Source organism: Halteromyces radiatus (assembly GCF_025201355.1).
Source record: "Halteromyces radiatus strain CBS 162.75 chromosome Unknown BX664scaffold_5, whole genome shotgun sequence".
Lineage (NCBI taxonomy): Eukaryota > Fungi > Mucoromycota > Mucoromycetes > Mucorales > Cunninghamellaceae > Halteromyces > Halteromyces radiatus.
This window is the reverse complement of record NW_026251691.1, coordinates 1,838,364-1,851,945: the sequence shown is the minus strand read 5'-3', so window position 1 is coordinate 1,851,945 and position 13,582 is coordinate 1,838,364. Positions and strand designations below refer to the sequence as shown.

At 33.8% G+C, this 13,582-nt stretch overlaps 4 protein-coding genes across 4 annotated transcripts; 1 reads left to right on the top strand and 3 right to left on the bottom strand.

The window, feature by feature from the left end:
- The first annotated feature begins 450 nt into the window (after nucleotides 1-450).
- Nucleotides 451-3,394, top strand: BX664DRAFT_336509 (uncharacterized protein). The gene is made up of 6 exons (XM_051546092.1): nucleotides 451-1,024; nucleotides 1,153-1,478; nucleotides 1,578-2,410; nucleotides 2,506-2,820; nucleotides 2,884-2,989; nucleotides 3,091-3,394. The coding sequence occupies exons 1-6, from the start codon at nucleotides 563-565 to the stop codon at nucleotides 3,260-3,262; spliced, it is 2,214 nt and encodes a 737-aa protein (XP_051399347.1). The 5' UTR covers nucleotides 451-562; the 3' UTR covers nucleotides 3,263-3,394.
- Nucleotides 3,395-3,854: 460 nt separating this feature from the next.
- On the bottom strand, nucleotides 3,855-5,557 carry BX664DRAFT_282802 (armadillo-type protein). The gene is made up of 6 exons (XM_051541577.1): nucleotides 5,284-5,557; nucleotides 5,039-5,205; nucleotides 4,758-4,976; nucleotides 4,508-4,693; nucleotides 4,275-4,424; nucleotides 3,855-4,215 (listed from the first exon to the last, which is right to left on the bottom strand). Exons 1-6 carry the CDS (start codon nucleotides 5,450-5,452, stop codon nucleotides 4,033-4,035), a joined length of 1,074 nt encoding a protein of 357 aa, XP_051399346.1. The 5' UTR covers nucleotides 5,453-5,557; the 3' UTR covers nucleotides 3,855-4,032.
- Nucleotides 5,558-8,496: 2,939 nt separating this feature from the next.
- On the bottom strand, nucleotides 8,497-10,171 carry BX664DRAFT_360192 (secretory lipase family protein; the record flags this gene model as incomplete). Its single annotated transcript, XM_051548142.1, has 3 exons — nucleotides 8,497-10,014; nucleotides 10,088-10,101; nucleotides 10,156-10,171. The coding sequence occupies 3 exons, from the start codon at nucleotides 10,169-10,171 to the stop codon at nucleotides 8,659-8,661; spliced, it is 1,386 nt and encodes a 461-aa protein (XP_051399345.1). The 3' UTR covers nucleotides 8,497-8,658.
- A 1,371-nt stretch (nucleotides 10,172-11,542) lies between these two features.
- Nucleotides 11,543-13,183, bottom strand: BX664DRAFT_387058 (extracellular lipase; the record flags this gene model as incomplete). Its single annotated transcript, XM_051549362.1, has 2 exons — nucleotides 11,543-13,067; nucleotides 13,166-13,183. 2 exons carry the CDS (start codon nucleotides 13,181-13,183, stop codon nucleotides 11,706-11,708), a joined length of 1,380 nt encoding a protein of 459 aa, XP_051399344.1. The 3' UTR covers nucleotides 11,543-11,705.
- Nucleotides 13,184-13,582: the final 399 nt, after the last annotated feature.

The window sequence follows — 13,582 nt, the reverse complement described above, 5'->3', positions numbered from 1 at the left end:
TTACTGGTATAGTACTAGCGCAGTTTTTTTTTTTATATATATAATAATAATAAAAGATTACACAGGGGGGTAAAAATATTAATATATTCATTTTATCATCATCAATAGGTAATGAATCATACCATGCCGCTTGTTTCCGTTGCATCTCCTGTAATAAAAGAATGGATGATCTAATTTATACTCAAACTAGCAAAGTAAAGTTAAAAACTATTTATATATAATTTGTGTATATTAAAAAAATAAGTATCTATATATAGGGAATCTATTGTACAATATGTCATAAAGCAACCAAAATGAAAAAATCATTTGTAGATCGTCCTTTACCAAGTATTCCTTCATCAACTAACAAAGAGGTAATATATTATTTCATACATATCGCGCTAAAATTTATCTCCCATTTACAATTCAGGTCGTACAAAATTCACACCTCCGACAACCTACTCAAATGGATGAAATTGGCGGTCGCCCTCGAAGTAATTCTTTTCACACTTGTTCTTCCTCTTCTTCCTTCTCCTCCTCCTCCTCCTCCTCCTCTTCTTCATTGTCACCCACTTCTTCCAATATGAAACTTTCCAATGTTTTGGGTACAGGATCTCTTTCAACTTCCATTTCAGAATCTTCTACTTCAAAAAGATCAATATCTGGTGGTGCTTCTTATAATACTCGACCACCAAGTCGTATGATAAAACCATTAGAATTAGCTTTACCTGATATTCCTTCTCTTAACCTTTCTTTCTTTGACGATGATTCAACTGAACTTGCCAATTTAACTAAATCTCTTGGTGTCAACTTATCCACTACAACAACAACAACAAAACCTCTTCCTTCACCTGGCAACATTGGTACCAATAAACTCAATCGTGCTTCTGATTTATTGAAATCTTCTTTAGAACATCTTCCTGAGTCTACAACAAGTAACAACGACACTATTATATCTACTGACAACATTGATCATTTACGACAAAAATTGAAAGCAACCACTGAACTTTTAATATCTACTGAATCCAATTTTGAAAAATTAAAGGTAAAAAAAAAAAAAAACCAATCAATCGATTGCTTCCAAGAATAGTAACGAATCATCTCGTGATAAATACTTTTGTATCTATTTTCTATATTTACATCTTTTTTTTTATATATATATATATGTAATAGTCTGCTAGTCAAAAGGCATTGGATGAATTTACAAAAGCCAAAGAAGAATTTGCAAAGGAAATGTTAACAAGACAACAACATGAATATACTATATTACAATTACGACAACAATTGGCAGAACAACAATCATCCTCATCATCTTCATTATCATTATCAAATACAACAGTCAAAGATGGAACATCATCAGTAGTTGAAAAAGAAATTGATCGATTGGCAGGGATGAAGGTGGAATTGGAACAATCTTGCAATAAACTTAAAGAATATAGGGATACCTTGGCATCTCAAATTGATCAAAAAGTCCAAGAGGCTCAAGCTGGTCTTGAAAGGTATAAAAAAAAAAAAAAAGCAAAAACTTCTTATTTGTGGAGGCACAATGGTGATACTAAACTTTAAATTTTTTTTTTATTTTTTTCATTTGATTTTAGCTCCGTTTTGGAACAACATCAATTGGCTTTGCAAGAACAGATCCGATCATTAATATCAGAACGCGATGCACTCAAGATGGAAACTCAGGAATTGAACAAGACTCGAGATGAAGTGATTCATGAAATGGTGATACTCAACACAAAGAATGCCGAATTATCCTCCATGAATAATGATTTATCACGACGTATGACTGAACGTGAACGAGAAGCAGCAGCGATCATGGCCGGCACATCGTTTATTCACCATGCTCCCTCACCTTCACCTTCTACTGAATTACTCGCCAGCTCACCTGTTTCCATGCAACGGAAAAGTAGTGAAACAAGTATTATGATGCAAAGAATGACTTCTCGGGACAGCAGTAATAGCAAAGAAGGATCATCCAAGATGTTCAAGATGAAGAAACCCAAGACCAATGTATTTAACAAGATCACTAGTTATGGATTCAGTAATGGAAGTGCCAATCATCTTAACAAAAAGGATAATGATGCGGCTCATGCACTTTATGGTGCTCATGAAAATCATAGTCTCTACAATCTCAACACATCTTCATCTGTCAACATGCTTAGTGATATGAAAAGGAAAGGATCGAAACAGTCATGTGATGGTACAGTTAGTCCTGGCTCTCATTCTTTTATACCAACTTCCTTTTTACGACCCGTCAAATGTATGGGTTGTGGAGAAAAGATTTGGGGTGCTACAGAATATCGATGTCAAGGTTGTGGATCTATTAGTCATATGAAATGTATATCACATCTTCCTTCTTTATGTTATGCTACTTCAAGTAGTTTAGAATTGGTTAGTAGTCCTACTGATTCTGAAAGTTCAAAACCAGGTAAAAAAAAAAAAAAAAAGGAAAAAAAAAGGAAAATCAAAAAGTTGTATTCATTCTTTTTTTCTTCTTCCTAAAAAATATATATCTATTTATAGTCAGTATGTTTGGTACTAGTCTTGTATGTCGAGTGGCAATTGAAGAACGTGACATTCCATTATTGGTAGAACAATGTATTGAAGCTGTGGAAGCACGAGGTATGGATTATGAAGGGATATATCGAAAATCAGGAGGAGCAGCTCAGATGCGAGCCATTCAATTGGCCTTTGAAAGCAATGAACCTTTGGATTTGAAGGATGAAGATGAAATCAATGATATTTGTGCCGTGACAAGTGTTCTCAAACAATATTTCCGTGAATTACCTGATCCTTTATTAACCTATCAACTTTATGATCATTTTATGGAGGCTGTTCGTAAGTTCATCCTTAAAAAAAATAATAATAATATGTATTGATTTTTTTTTTTTTTGATGATAGGTATGCCTTCTGGTGATAACAAAAATGATAAATTCATCGAATTGATTTCTCAACTTCCTAAAGCCAACTATGATACCATGAAATTACTGATGAACCATTTGAACAAGTAAGTAAAAAAAAAAAAAAAAAAAAAAAAAAAAAAAAAAAAAAAAAAAAAAAAAAAAAAACGTATTTTATCCATCATGTTGACCCTGTTTCTATATGTAGTGTTCGAAAACAAAGCGAAACCAACTTGATGACAACAAAAAACCTTGCCATGGTATTTGGTCCAACCTTACTACGGGACAAGGATGCTTCCAGGGATCTAGTGGACATGAGCTACAAGAATGCTACTATAGAATACATCATCAATCATACCCAACTTTTATTTGCAGATTAGATTATTTTTTTTTTTTTGAATACTTTTACCTTTTTTTTTTCTACATATGCCTTGTACACTTTTTTTCTTCTTCTTTTGTATTTTATTTTTACTTTTTTTTTTACATTTCGCTTTGACAGCATCAATAAAAAGAAAAATATATGAAATGCTTTCTATTGTACAACTGGATAGATCTTCCCGCCAATTTTTAGGTTATTTTCAGGCACAAAAGAGAAATGTGGCTCTCAAAATATGATATTTATTTGATCAACTCGTTTAAAATCATCTCCAAGAAAGAGTCATATCCAGGAAATGAAATAATCAGTCATTTCTATCATCATCTTCACCAAAGAGATCAACATGACATGTAATGAGAATCACCATAGTCATTCATTATAAAATGTATTTTTTTTATATATATTTATTTATTTAGAAAAAAAAAAATGGTACACATGAAGATCGAAAAAAGAAAAAAAAATACAAAGGGTAAGTGAGAAAAAAAAAAAAGAGAATCCAAAAACAACTAGGAAGGGGGGGAAATAATGTACTACAAGTAAAAAGAAAATAATAGTAAAAATAAAAATAATAATAACAAAAAAAAAAAAAAAAAAAGGTGAATGGGAGGGAAAAAAAATCAAGGGAGAAAAAAAAAAAGTGAGAGAAAGGAATATACAAGCTAGCTAGTGACTTTTTTTTTTTGATCAAAAGGAATGATACATACATACATACAAACACACAGATACACACACATATATAATTTCAATCCAATATTCCTACAATGCATTTCCACATCATCCAGTTGTGGGACGTCGATTCAGTGAAGATTGTTGTTGACGATTTTGTAATTGAATTTGCTGAGGAAGCTGTTGTTGTTGTGTTGAACGATGTTGTTCGCGAAATATCTTTCCATGAATCCGCTTCCCATATGGAGTACTACGAACAGAAGCTAATAAAGGACGAATACAATCTACCAACTATAATAATGGATGCATTAGTATACCTTTGTCATTTTTTTTTTTTTTAGTTTGTTTACTTCAGCACGTTGATCTGGTTCAGCATAATCCAAAGATGTTTGAATGACATAATTGGCAAAGGAATCCCTTAGTAGTTTTTCCATAGCAGAAGGGTCAATAAACTCGGCGATCAGTAATTTGCGCGTTTCCGGAGAAGCAACACGAATGCACTAAAAAAAAAAAATAAAAAAAATAAAAATAAAATAAGCATCATCGGAAAATACTAAATATGTATCCATTCTTAAAATTTTACCTTTTCGATCACATTAGAGCTAAATTTCTGAGCCGAAAGATAACATGTATGTCCAACAAATCTTCTGATCAATGCGTCCGAGAATCGTGCATCACCAAGTTCCAAAACATATTGTACAACATAGTTTCCATAAGGATCTTGAACCAAAGGAAGAGCATGACGAGTGATTTCTTCTACCAATTGTGCCTAATAATATATATATATAATTTTAGTCTTTTTCTCATGTTTCTCTTTTTTTTTTAATATATACCTTTTGGGCATCAGATGCGTAATCAATGCATCTTTGTAATACACAACATCCATGCTTGTGTGTGGCAACTTCAACACATTTACTACTAACAGCATCATAGATGAATTGACGGTGTTCAGCAGATAGTCGATGTAAACATTTTTGAATGACATGATTGCCATTCAAATCTTTGATCAGAGGTACAACACTAGGATTCAAAGCCGAAGTAATCATTTGAATCTAAAAAGTTAAAATAAATGATGATTAATTTTTGTTTTGACTTTCTACTGATCATAGCTTACCTGTTCAGGAGTTGACAAAAACTCAATCAATTTTTGTACTGCCCTAGTCCCATGCATATTTAGAGAAATATTGACTATATCAGGTGCCACGATTTCTACTATTGTATCTCGTTGTTCATTGTCACATCGTTCCAATAATTTTTGACACAGGTAGTTTCCAAACGAATCTAACATATGACAAACAAATAAAAATGAAAAAAAAATATGATTAGTTGTATTTTCAATGAGTGTTTCTCTTATCTTACTCGTCATAAGTTCCACAAAATGCCCATGTATTTCTTCGTAAATCGCTAAGATGGCTTGATTGTTATTCTGAGAAGTATCTTCAATCTTTCGTTGTAAAAATCGACATCCATTTTGATCCTTGGCTAATTCGTACAAATGACCTTTGAAATCATCCAAACTAGCATTCATGAATCGAGCAGTATCTTGATCGCTTGAAGGTCGTCGAACCTGTTGTTGTTGTTGTTGTTGCTGCTGCTGCTGCTGCTGCTGCTGTTGTTGCTGTTGTTGCTGTTGTTGCTGTTGCTGTTGTTGCTGCTGTTGTTGCTGTTGCTGTTGTTGCTGCTGCTGTATTTGTTGCTCTTGTTGTTGTTTATATATTTGATGATGAGGAGTGTTTGTAGGGAAAGGTAAAATACCATTACCACGTCCATAGACAGAAGAGGATGCACCAACAGGGAATATAGGTAAAGTAGTTGCGCTATTGATTGGGTTGGTCACACTTTGATTGTTGAAAATAGAGGCAGATGAATTGAAGATTGCATTCATAGGATAAGGAGAATACAAAGCGGGATGAACAGATGCAGAAGTATGAAAAGAGCCAGAAGTTGGTGAATGTTGTTGTAGTCGTGGTGATGAGGAAGTTGTTGGATCGTTCATGGATGATATAACTGGATGAATGTAATGACATTGATCTCCAAGTGTACAATAGCCATATTGAAGATATTGCTGACAAAGAGGAGGTTGATCCTTGTTGGTTGCTGAGATCATGTCGTTCATCGCAGAAACATCGGAAGTTCCATTGTAAAAACCAAACGAGGCAGCCGCTGACCCAACATTTTGGTTCCCATCATTGATGCTAGCTGCACGCAGATCCGAGTGAGATTGTGATGCCGTTAAACGTGACTTGATACCAGCCAGATCAGGAGAAAAACCTTGATATCGATTCGAATCAGAGTTTTGCCAACCATATGATGATCTTCGAGGAGGATTGTAAAAAGATGTGGTTGCATTTGGCGCATAATTCATTCGGTTACTTGTAGTTCTTTGAAAATCTTCAAATGTAGATTCCATAGGATTGGTTCCATTTGTAACAGCACGATGTAGGAAGGCTCCATTAGTGGTAGGATGGTCAAGATACTGAGTCCAGGATTTGCTACGTAAGGATTCCAAACTTTTGTTGTGGCGTGTTGGTGTTTTTTGCATAGAAAACTATAACATTTATAAGTCAATAAAAATCAAATATTATTTATTAAATCAATTTACATACCAGATCACCATAATCATCAGGTGGGACAAAAGTAGAGGGTTGATGTTGGTACACAGACCGATTCTGGGACAAATGAGGAGACTGCTGAAAAAGAGGATTGACGCCTTGGAATAAACAAAGAGAGAAAAAAAAAAAGAAAGATTTTTTTTTTAGTAAAATAAAGAAAAAAGCCAAATAAATAATTACCTGAATTGTCTTGTTCAAATCCAAACGAAGATATCATAGTTTCCGAAGTAGAACCAGTGGAGGATATATATGCACTTGTCATATCACTTTGGGTAGAAGGTTGTTGAGACCTAGTTCTTTGGTTGCTATCAGTGGTTGTCAAAGAAGTAGGATGAGTAGATTTATCAAAGTGGACATCGTGATGAAAAAGTAAGCTGGGATCGGGTATAGAAGATAGTCTACAGAAATACGTATTTATGTTAAAAAAAAAAAAAAGATGATGAATATAAAGTCAACAAAAGAAAGAAAGAAAAAAAGACATACTTTTGATCAACAGTTCCCACTTGAAGTTTAGAATTAAATAGAGATTCCAATGTAGCTTGCTTCATATTGTTATCTTTTTCGTTTGAGTTTCGTCGTGAGCTTGGTACGGACCGAGAAGTATGAGAAAACTTGGAAGGAGAATAACGATCTGTGGTTGCGATTGAGTCTTTTGGAACTATTGGTTGATATTCATAAAGATCGACAGAGTCATTAAAAAGAAGGTGATGTGGTTGATTCCTAGCAGCTTGTTGGTTTTCTGTATTCAAGTTCTAAAAAAAAAAAAAGAAATAGGAATATTTATTAATATAGTCAAAACAGTTGTTAATCAATCTTACATTTAAACCAGAGTCGTTCCGTTCGTCGTTGAGCATTTTATTTGAGAAAGAAAAGGAAGAGTCACAAGGATGTACATACGAGAAGGAAGGATTGGCCATTCAAAAAGTGAATAAAATCATACAAAATAATAAAAGAGAAAGTAAAAAATAAAAAAAAAAAAAAAAAAAAAAAGAAAGAGAGGAAAATAATGGATGAACGCGTTTAAACAAAATAAAAATAAAAAGTGAAGCTTAGTTCTAGAGCTAGTTGATGACAGTCAAGTTGAGCAGATATTTAAAATAAAAATACAAAATGAATAAAAGAATGGTAAAAAAAAAAGAAAAGAAAAAAAAAAAAGATAGGAAATAGCTTCGGTATAGAAAGAGGAAAAGGAGAAAAAAAAAAAAGCGAAAATTTTTTTTTTTTGTATGCACCTTCTAGCTTGACATCACAGAATTGTATTTGTTTTTTTTTTTTTTTTTTTTTCTGCACAAGAATTCAAATTCCGTACATCTCCCATTCGTTGTGGTCCATACCTTGTTTGGCGTTCAATGAAAAAAGGCGTACAAATCAATGGTGGCCAAAAAATCATCCAAAAACTCAATTTTTTGCATTACATTTGTTGCAAAGCTATAGACGTGTACCCAAAAATCATCGAAGTTCACTACAAAAATGATGGCCAGAAAAATGACTCGTGTGTATCACAATTGATTTGCACACATTCCCTTTTTACACTTTAAAAAAAGAAAGTTATGCAAATTACAACTCAGAATACATTTACTTTTTATATAGATTATTATTTGGATTGGATAATCAGTGAGATTCCTTTTAGTTTATTTGACAAATTAAAAAAAAAAAAGATAAATCCTATTGAAAAATTTGTATCTACCTTATATTTTGTTTGAAAATAAAATTTCAATCATGTATTAAATACAGTATCTACTTCTTGTTGGTACATCTGATTTTGTTTTAAAAATATGTTGTGTTTCATTGCTATGATGATGATTATATGGTAAACATATTTTGATATTTTCTTTAATATAATGATTTTTGATGGATGATATATTGGTGGAAAATGAATGATGATGGTATCAACGGTATGAATAAAGTTAGATTAAAATTCGTACACATGGAGAAGGAGCTTCACTGAAATGGATCAGACTGTTATAATAGAAAAAAATTTTTTTATTAAAGATTAGTACAAATGATAAATAATAATAATACTAATATAAAACTATAACAACTATATGTAAAAGATAACAATAAAAATATCATCCATCAAAATCACTGAAGAAGAGGATTATCCCACGTTTTGTCACCTGATTCAAAAGGTATTGTTGGGGCCAATGGGTTGTCCAAGAATAGCCTTCAAATCATCCCAAATCAATTGTCCAAATACAGGAATAGCACCAGGATCTAAAGCAGATGTCACAGTAGTTCTAGTCGAGCAACCAGAAGGAGCAGTCTTGTTATTGAATCCATCAATCAAAAAATTCATCGCGTTAGCAGCACCAGTGATGGCCAAAATAGCATGCTCTGATAGTTCATCCTTCACAAATTGAATACTAGTAGCACTATTGGAAGAGCACCAAGAGTTGTACATATCAAATGCAGGTTGCATAGGGACGACTTCATCATGGATGGCATGATACATAAATAAAGGGATCTTGGGAGCACCTACCTTGCCCATGATATTATCAGTGATTACCTTGGTGGCGATAGGATCAGCCATGAAATCCGGACGACTGACAAAGGAATTGATGTTCTTGAAAGCATACTTGAGAATCAAAGGTGCCAAGCACGAGTTTTGAGCATCCAAAAATTCTTGTTTTTTATCAGGTAAAAGAATTTGATTAATATAAGCGGCCAGATCATCATATTGATGGGATAGACCAAGAATACCAGCAGGAATAAGACCAGCAAAAGGACCTCCATTAATAGCATTCAATGTCGCATTCACATTCACAGGAGTACCACCCATAGCTGCACCAACAATCTTGAGTTCAGAAGCATAAGAAGGTTGAAGTTGAGCAGCCCATCCTGTAGCAAGAGCACCACCAGAATAACCCCACATTTGTACAGTTGCATCAGAATGTAATTGAGTCTGATTACCACTCGCTAACACAGCACGAATGGAATCAAGTACACCATGACCTGCCATAGCACCTACAGTAAACATAGACTTGGGTCCTTCATAATCAGCTGTATTGACATAGTAACCGCGACCGAGAAGAGCATCCATTAATAAAATTTCAACTTGGGGAAGAACACCAGTAAGACTTGTTCCTTTTTGAAGAGCATAAGAAGGTGCACAATCAATGAAAGGAGCATCTTCAGCGACTTGATAAGAAACTAGCTTGGTGGGATCGGCATTGTTGGGAACCATAAGTGTGGTCACAGTAGCAGTGGCATTACCAAGACCATCAGTAGTACGATAAAGGAATTGATAAACAGCTTTGAGATTTTGAGGTAAACCGGAAAGAAGAGCAAGAGAATTCCCTGAGAGGGTTCTTGATTTTAGAATAGTCCCAGGTTTTTGATTTTCGAACCCAGCTGATGGAATGTAAAAAGGATCATTGGCTGGTGAGACGGCGTCCCTGAGCCAAAGAGGTGCAGTAGAAACCATAGATACATAAAGACATAATAATGTCATCAATATCATGACACTATGAGCCATGGACTTTAATAAAAATGAATAGATAGGATGAGATGATTGTTTACTTTTATTCTTTAAGCTCGTCCTATAAACTTACCCTTTTCATCTTTGCTAAAAAAAAAAAAAAGAAAGAGGCAACGTTGTCAAAACGAAGATGGATATTACGTGACAAATGATGCATGATGATTTCTCTTTTTATATATCTTCACAAACAAAACATAGTTTGCTTGGCCGCACTCAGTTGTTTTCACGTGGAGTTCCCCTCTAACCCATGAAAGGAAAAGTTAAAGGTTAGCATTGATTATATGCCTTTTTTTTTTTTTTTTTAAGAGAATTTGTTTTAAATGGGGTAGAATTGGCTTGTGAAAGTCGTCTAATAAAATTAAGAGAATGGAGAGATAATTTGTGGAGAAATAAGATCTTGAGTAACCAAGAAATTGATTTGACAATGGGATATTACCTTCTTTTGGAAGGATACGTTATTGACTTTTATTAACCTTGTGCCTCGTTCCCACTGATGTGATCTTTTCTTTTCTTTTTTTTTTTTTTTTTTTAACAGGATAATGCAAGTAACTAGGTTACATTGTGTCCTATTTTAATTCTTCCATTGAACATATGATGACAACCATATTGAATAAGAGAGGTCCTCATGAACAAAAAAAAAAATCTAGATTTTACCCGTTACATTTTTTTTTTATTTCGTTTCTTTTGACGCTAATAGATCATGATGATGGTACTACAATAGTACTATATTCTCACCCCAAAATTATCATCAACATTGTGGATGATTAGAAAATGAATACAAAGGTTTATTCAATGTCTTTTTTTTTTTCCTTCAGTCATTCAACTGCTAATCATTCTATAAAAAAGAAATCATTACTTTAGTTTGTAGATATAATATTCGATTGGAGTGAGTATCTCTAAATGTGCAACAATTGAACTCCAGATATTCATCCATCAACTTTGTTTTTCTTTTGTGCACCGGCGCGGAAGTAGCATCCTTCAATGGTACAAACCCTTTTTGAATCAATGTCATTCTCTAATTTTTTTTCACTGGCCTGCTATCATTATAATATGTCTCCCTATATGATCTAAGATAGCTGATGATGATGATGGAAGATTAAATGTACGAATGATTGAGTGTATGGATGATTGAATGTATGGATGATTAAATGAATGGATGATTGAATATATGGATGATTAAATGTATGGATGATTAAGTGTATGGATGATTGAATGTACGGATGATTAAATGTATGGATGATTAAATGTATGGATAATTAAATATATGGATGATTAAATGTATGGATGGTTAAATGTATGGATGATTAAATGTATGGATGATTAAATGTATGGATAATTAAATGTATGGATGATTAAATGTATGGATGATTAAACGTATGGATGATTGAATATATAGATGATTGAATATATGGATGATTGAACATATGGATGATGATGGATGATGATGTACGAATGATATAGAGATGGGTGTTGATGATAAGAGTTAATGATAATTGTTGAACAAATGGATGACGCGTATTTTTTTTTTAATTACACTATGAGACAGGCTGAAGATAAGCTGTTTATTATATATATATATAAATACAACAACACTAAAAGAATAATAAACTAATATCACAAACAACAATATTAATGCTATGTAAATAAGGAGAAAAATACAATCCACAAGAATAAATAAACACCCTGTTATCCTACTTTGTCACTGTGGAGTTTTTGGGTCCAACGGCTTGTCCGAGAAGAGCGTTCAAAGCATTCCAAATGATTTGTCCAAACATAGGAACAGCACCAGGATCCAAAGCTGAAGTAGCAGTCGTTCTGTATGTACAACCAGCAGAAGCGGTCTTGTTGTTGAATTGATCAATCAAAAAATTCATCGCGTTAGCAGCACCAGTAATAGCCAAGGTAACATGTTCTGAGATTTCGTCCTTCACGAATTGAATACTGGCAGCGTTGCCGGAAGAACACCAAGAGTTGTACATATCAAATGCAGGTTGCATAGGGACGATTTCATCATGAACGGCATGATACATAAATAAAGGAATCTTGGGAGCACCAACCTTACCCATCAAGTTATCAATGATCACCTTGGTAGCGATAGGATCAGCCATATAATCCGAGCGATTGAAATAGGAGTTAATGTTTTTGAAAGCATACTCAGTTGTGAGATCGTTCAGACACTTGTTTTGAGAGTCCAAAAATTCTTTCTTTTTATCAGGTAAAAGGATTTGATCGATGTAAGCAGTCAAGTCATCATATTGATGCATCATACCAAGAATACCAGAAGGAATAAGACCAGCAAAAGGACCTCCATTGACAGCATTGATTGTCGCATTCACATTCACAGGAGTACCACCCATAGCTGCACCAATAATCTTAAGTTCAGAAGCATAAGAAGGTTGAAGTTGAGCAGCCCATCCTGTAGCAAGAGCACCACCAGAATAACCCCACAATTGTACAGCTGCATCAGGATGTAATTGAGTCTGACTGCCACTCGCTAACAGAGCACGAATGGAATCAAGTACACCATGACCTGCCATAGCACCTACAGTAAACATAGACTTAGGTCCTTCATAATCAGGCGTGGAAACATAGTAACCGTGATCGAAAAGAGTATCCATCATCAAGACTTGCACATTGGGAATAATACTCTGACTTGCATTCTTTTGAAGAGTATAAGAGGGAGCACAGTTAATATAGGGAGAATCTTCAGGAAATTGAATAGATACAAGTTTAGTAGGATCGGCATTGTTGGGCACCATAAGCGTGGTCACAGTAGCAGTGGCATTACCAAGACCATCAGTAGTACGATAAAGGAATTGATAAACAGCTTTGAGTTTTTGATTGGAAAAGGAAGAAGAAGCAATAGAATCAGACGGCAAGATTCGAGATTTTAAAATAGTGCCAGGTTTTTCTTTTTCGAACCCAGCTGAAGGATTGTAAAAAGGATCATTGGAAGGCATAAGGTTGTCCCTGATAAAAAGTGGCACACTTGCCACTGTGGATATAAAGAGACATAGTAATGCTATCAACATCACGACAGTATGAACTATAGACTATAATAAAAATGAGTATAAATGATATGATGATTTGTTTTAGATAGATTTTTTTTCTTTTTTCTTTTTCTTTTTCTTTTTTTTTTTATCGTAATCACCTTTTTCATCATCATCATAAAAAAATGTCGTCAAGGGTTGAACTTCGATGATAGCTATTATGTGACAGATGGCATATCAACGTTGACCTTTTTATATAATTTTTTTCTATGTATATATGGTAGAATTTCCTTCCTACTGTAGTTACGTTGCACGTGTATTTTTCTCATCTGTGAAAACCGAATGTCATCTGCGTTCTATTTTTTTTTTTCTAAAGGGAATCCATTCCGCAAAAGGTAGAATATATGCGAAGATTTATGAAAAAAAGGAACGGAGTGCAAGTTCGTGGAGAAATTCAGATCTAGATTTCACCATACGATTTACCCTTTTGGAAATAGACTTTTTTGAGTTTTATTAAACTTGTTCCCACTGATTTTCTCTTTTTATTACAATACCTTGATGCTACTGATCGTCATCAT

Bases quoted from the DNA above. Each gene is read 5' to 3' on its own strand.
- BX664DRAFT_336509 (XM_051546092.1), top strand. From the start codon at position 563: ATGAAACTTTCCAATGTTTTGGGTACAGGATCTCTTTCAACTTCCATT. The intron at 1,025-1,152 runs GTAAAAAAAAAA...TATATGTAATAG, and splicing joins CCAATTTTGAAAAATTAAAG to TCTGCTAGTCAAAAGGCATT. The intron at 2,411-2,505 runs GTAAAAAAAAAA...ATCTATTTATAG, and splicing joins TTCTGAAAGTTCAAAACCAG to TCAGTATGTTTGGTACTAGT.
- BX664DRAFT_282802 (XM_051541577.1), bottom strand. From the start codon at position 5,452: ATGAATGCTAGTTTGGATGATTTCAAAGGTCATTTGTACGAATTAGCC. The intron at 4,977-5,038 runs GTAAGCTATGAT...TTAACTTTTTAG, and splicing joins TTTTGTCAACTCCTGAACAG to ATTCAAATGATTACTTCGGC. The intron at 4,425-4,507 runs GTAAAATTTTAA...TTTTTTTTTTAG, and splicing joins GCTCTAATGTGATCGAAAAG to TGCATTCGTGTTGCTTCTCC.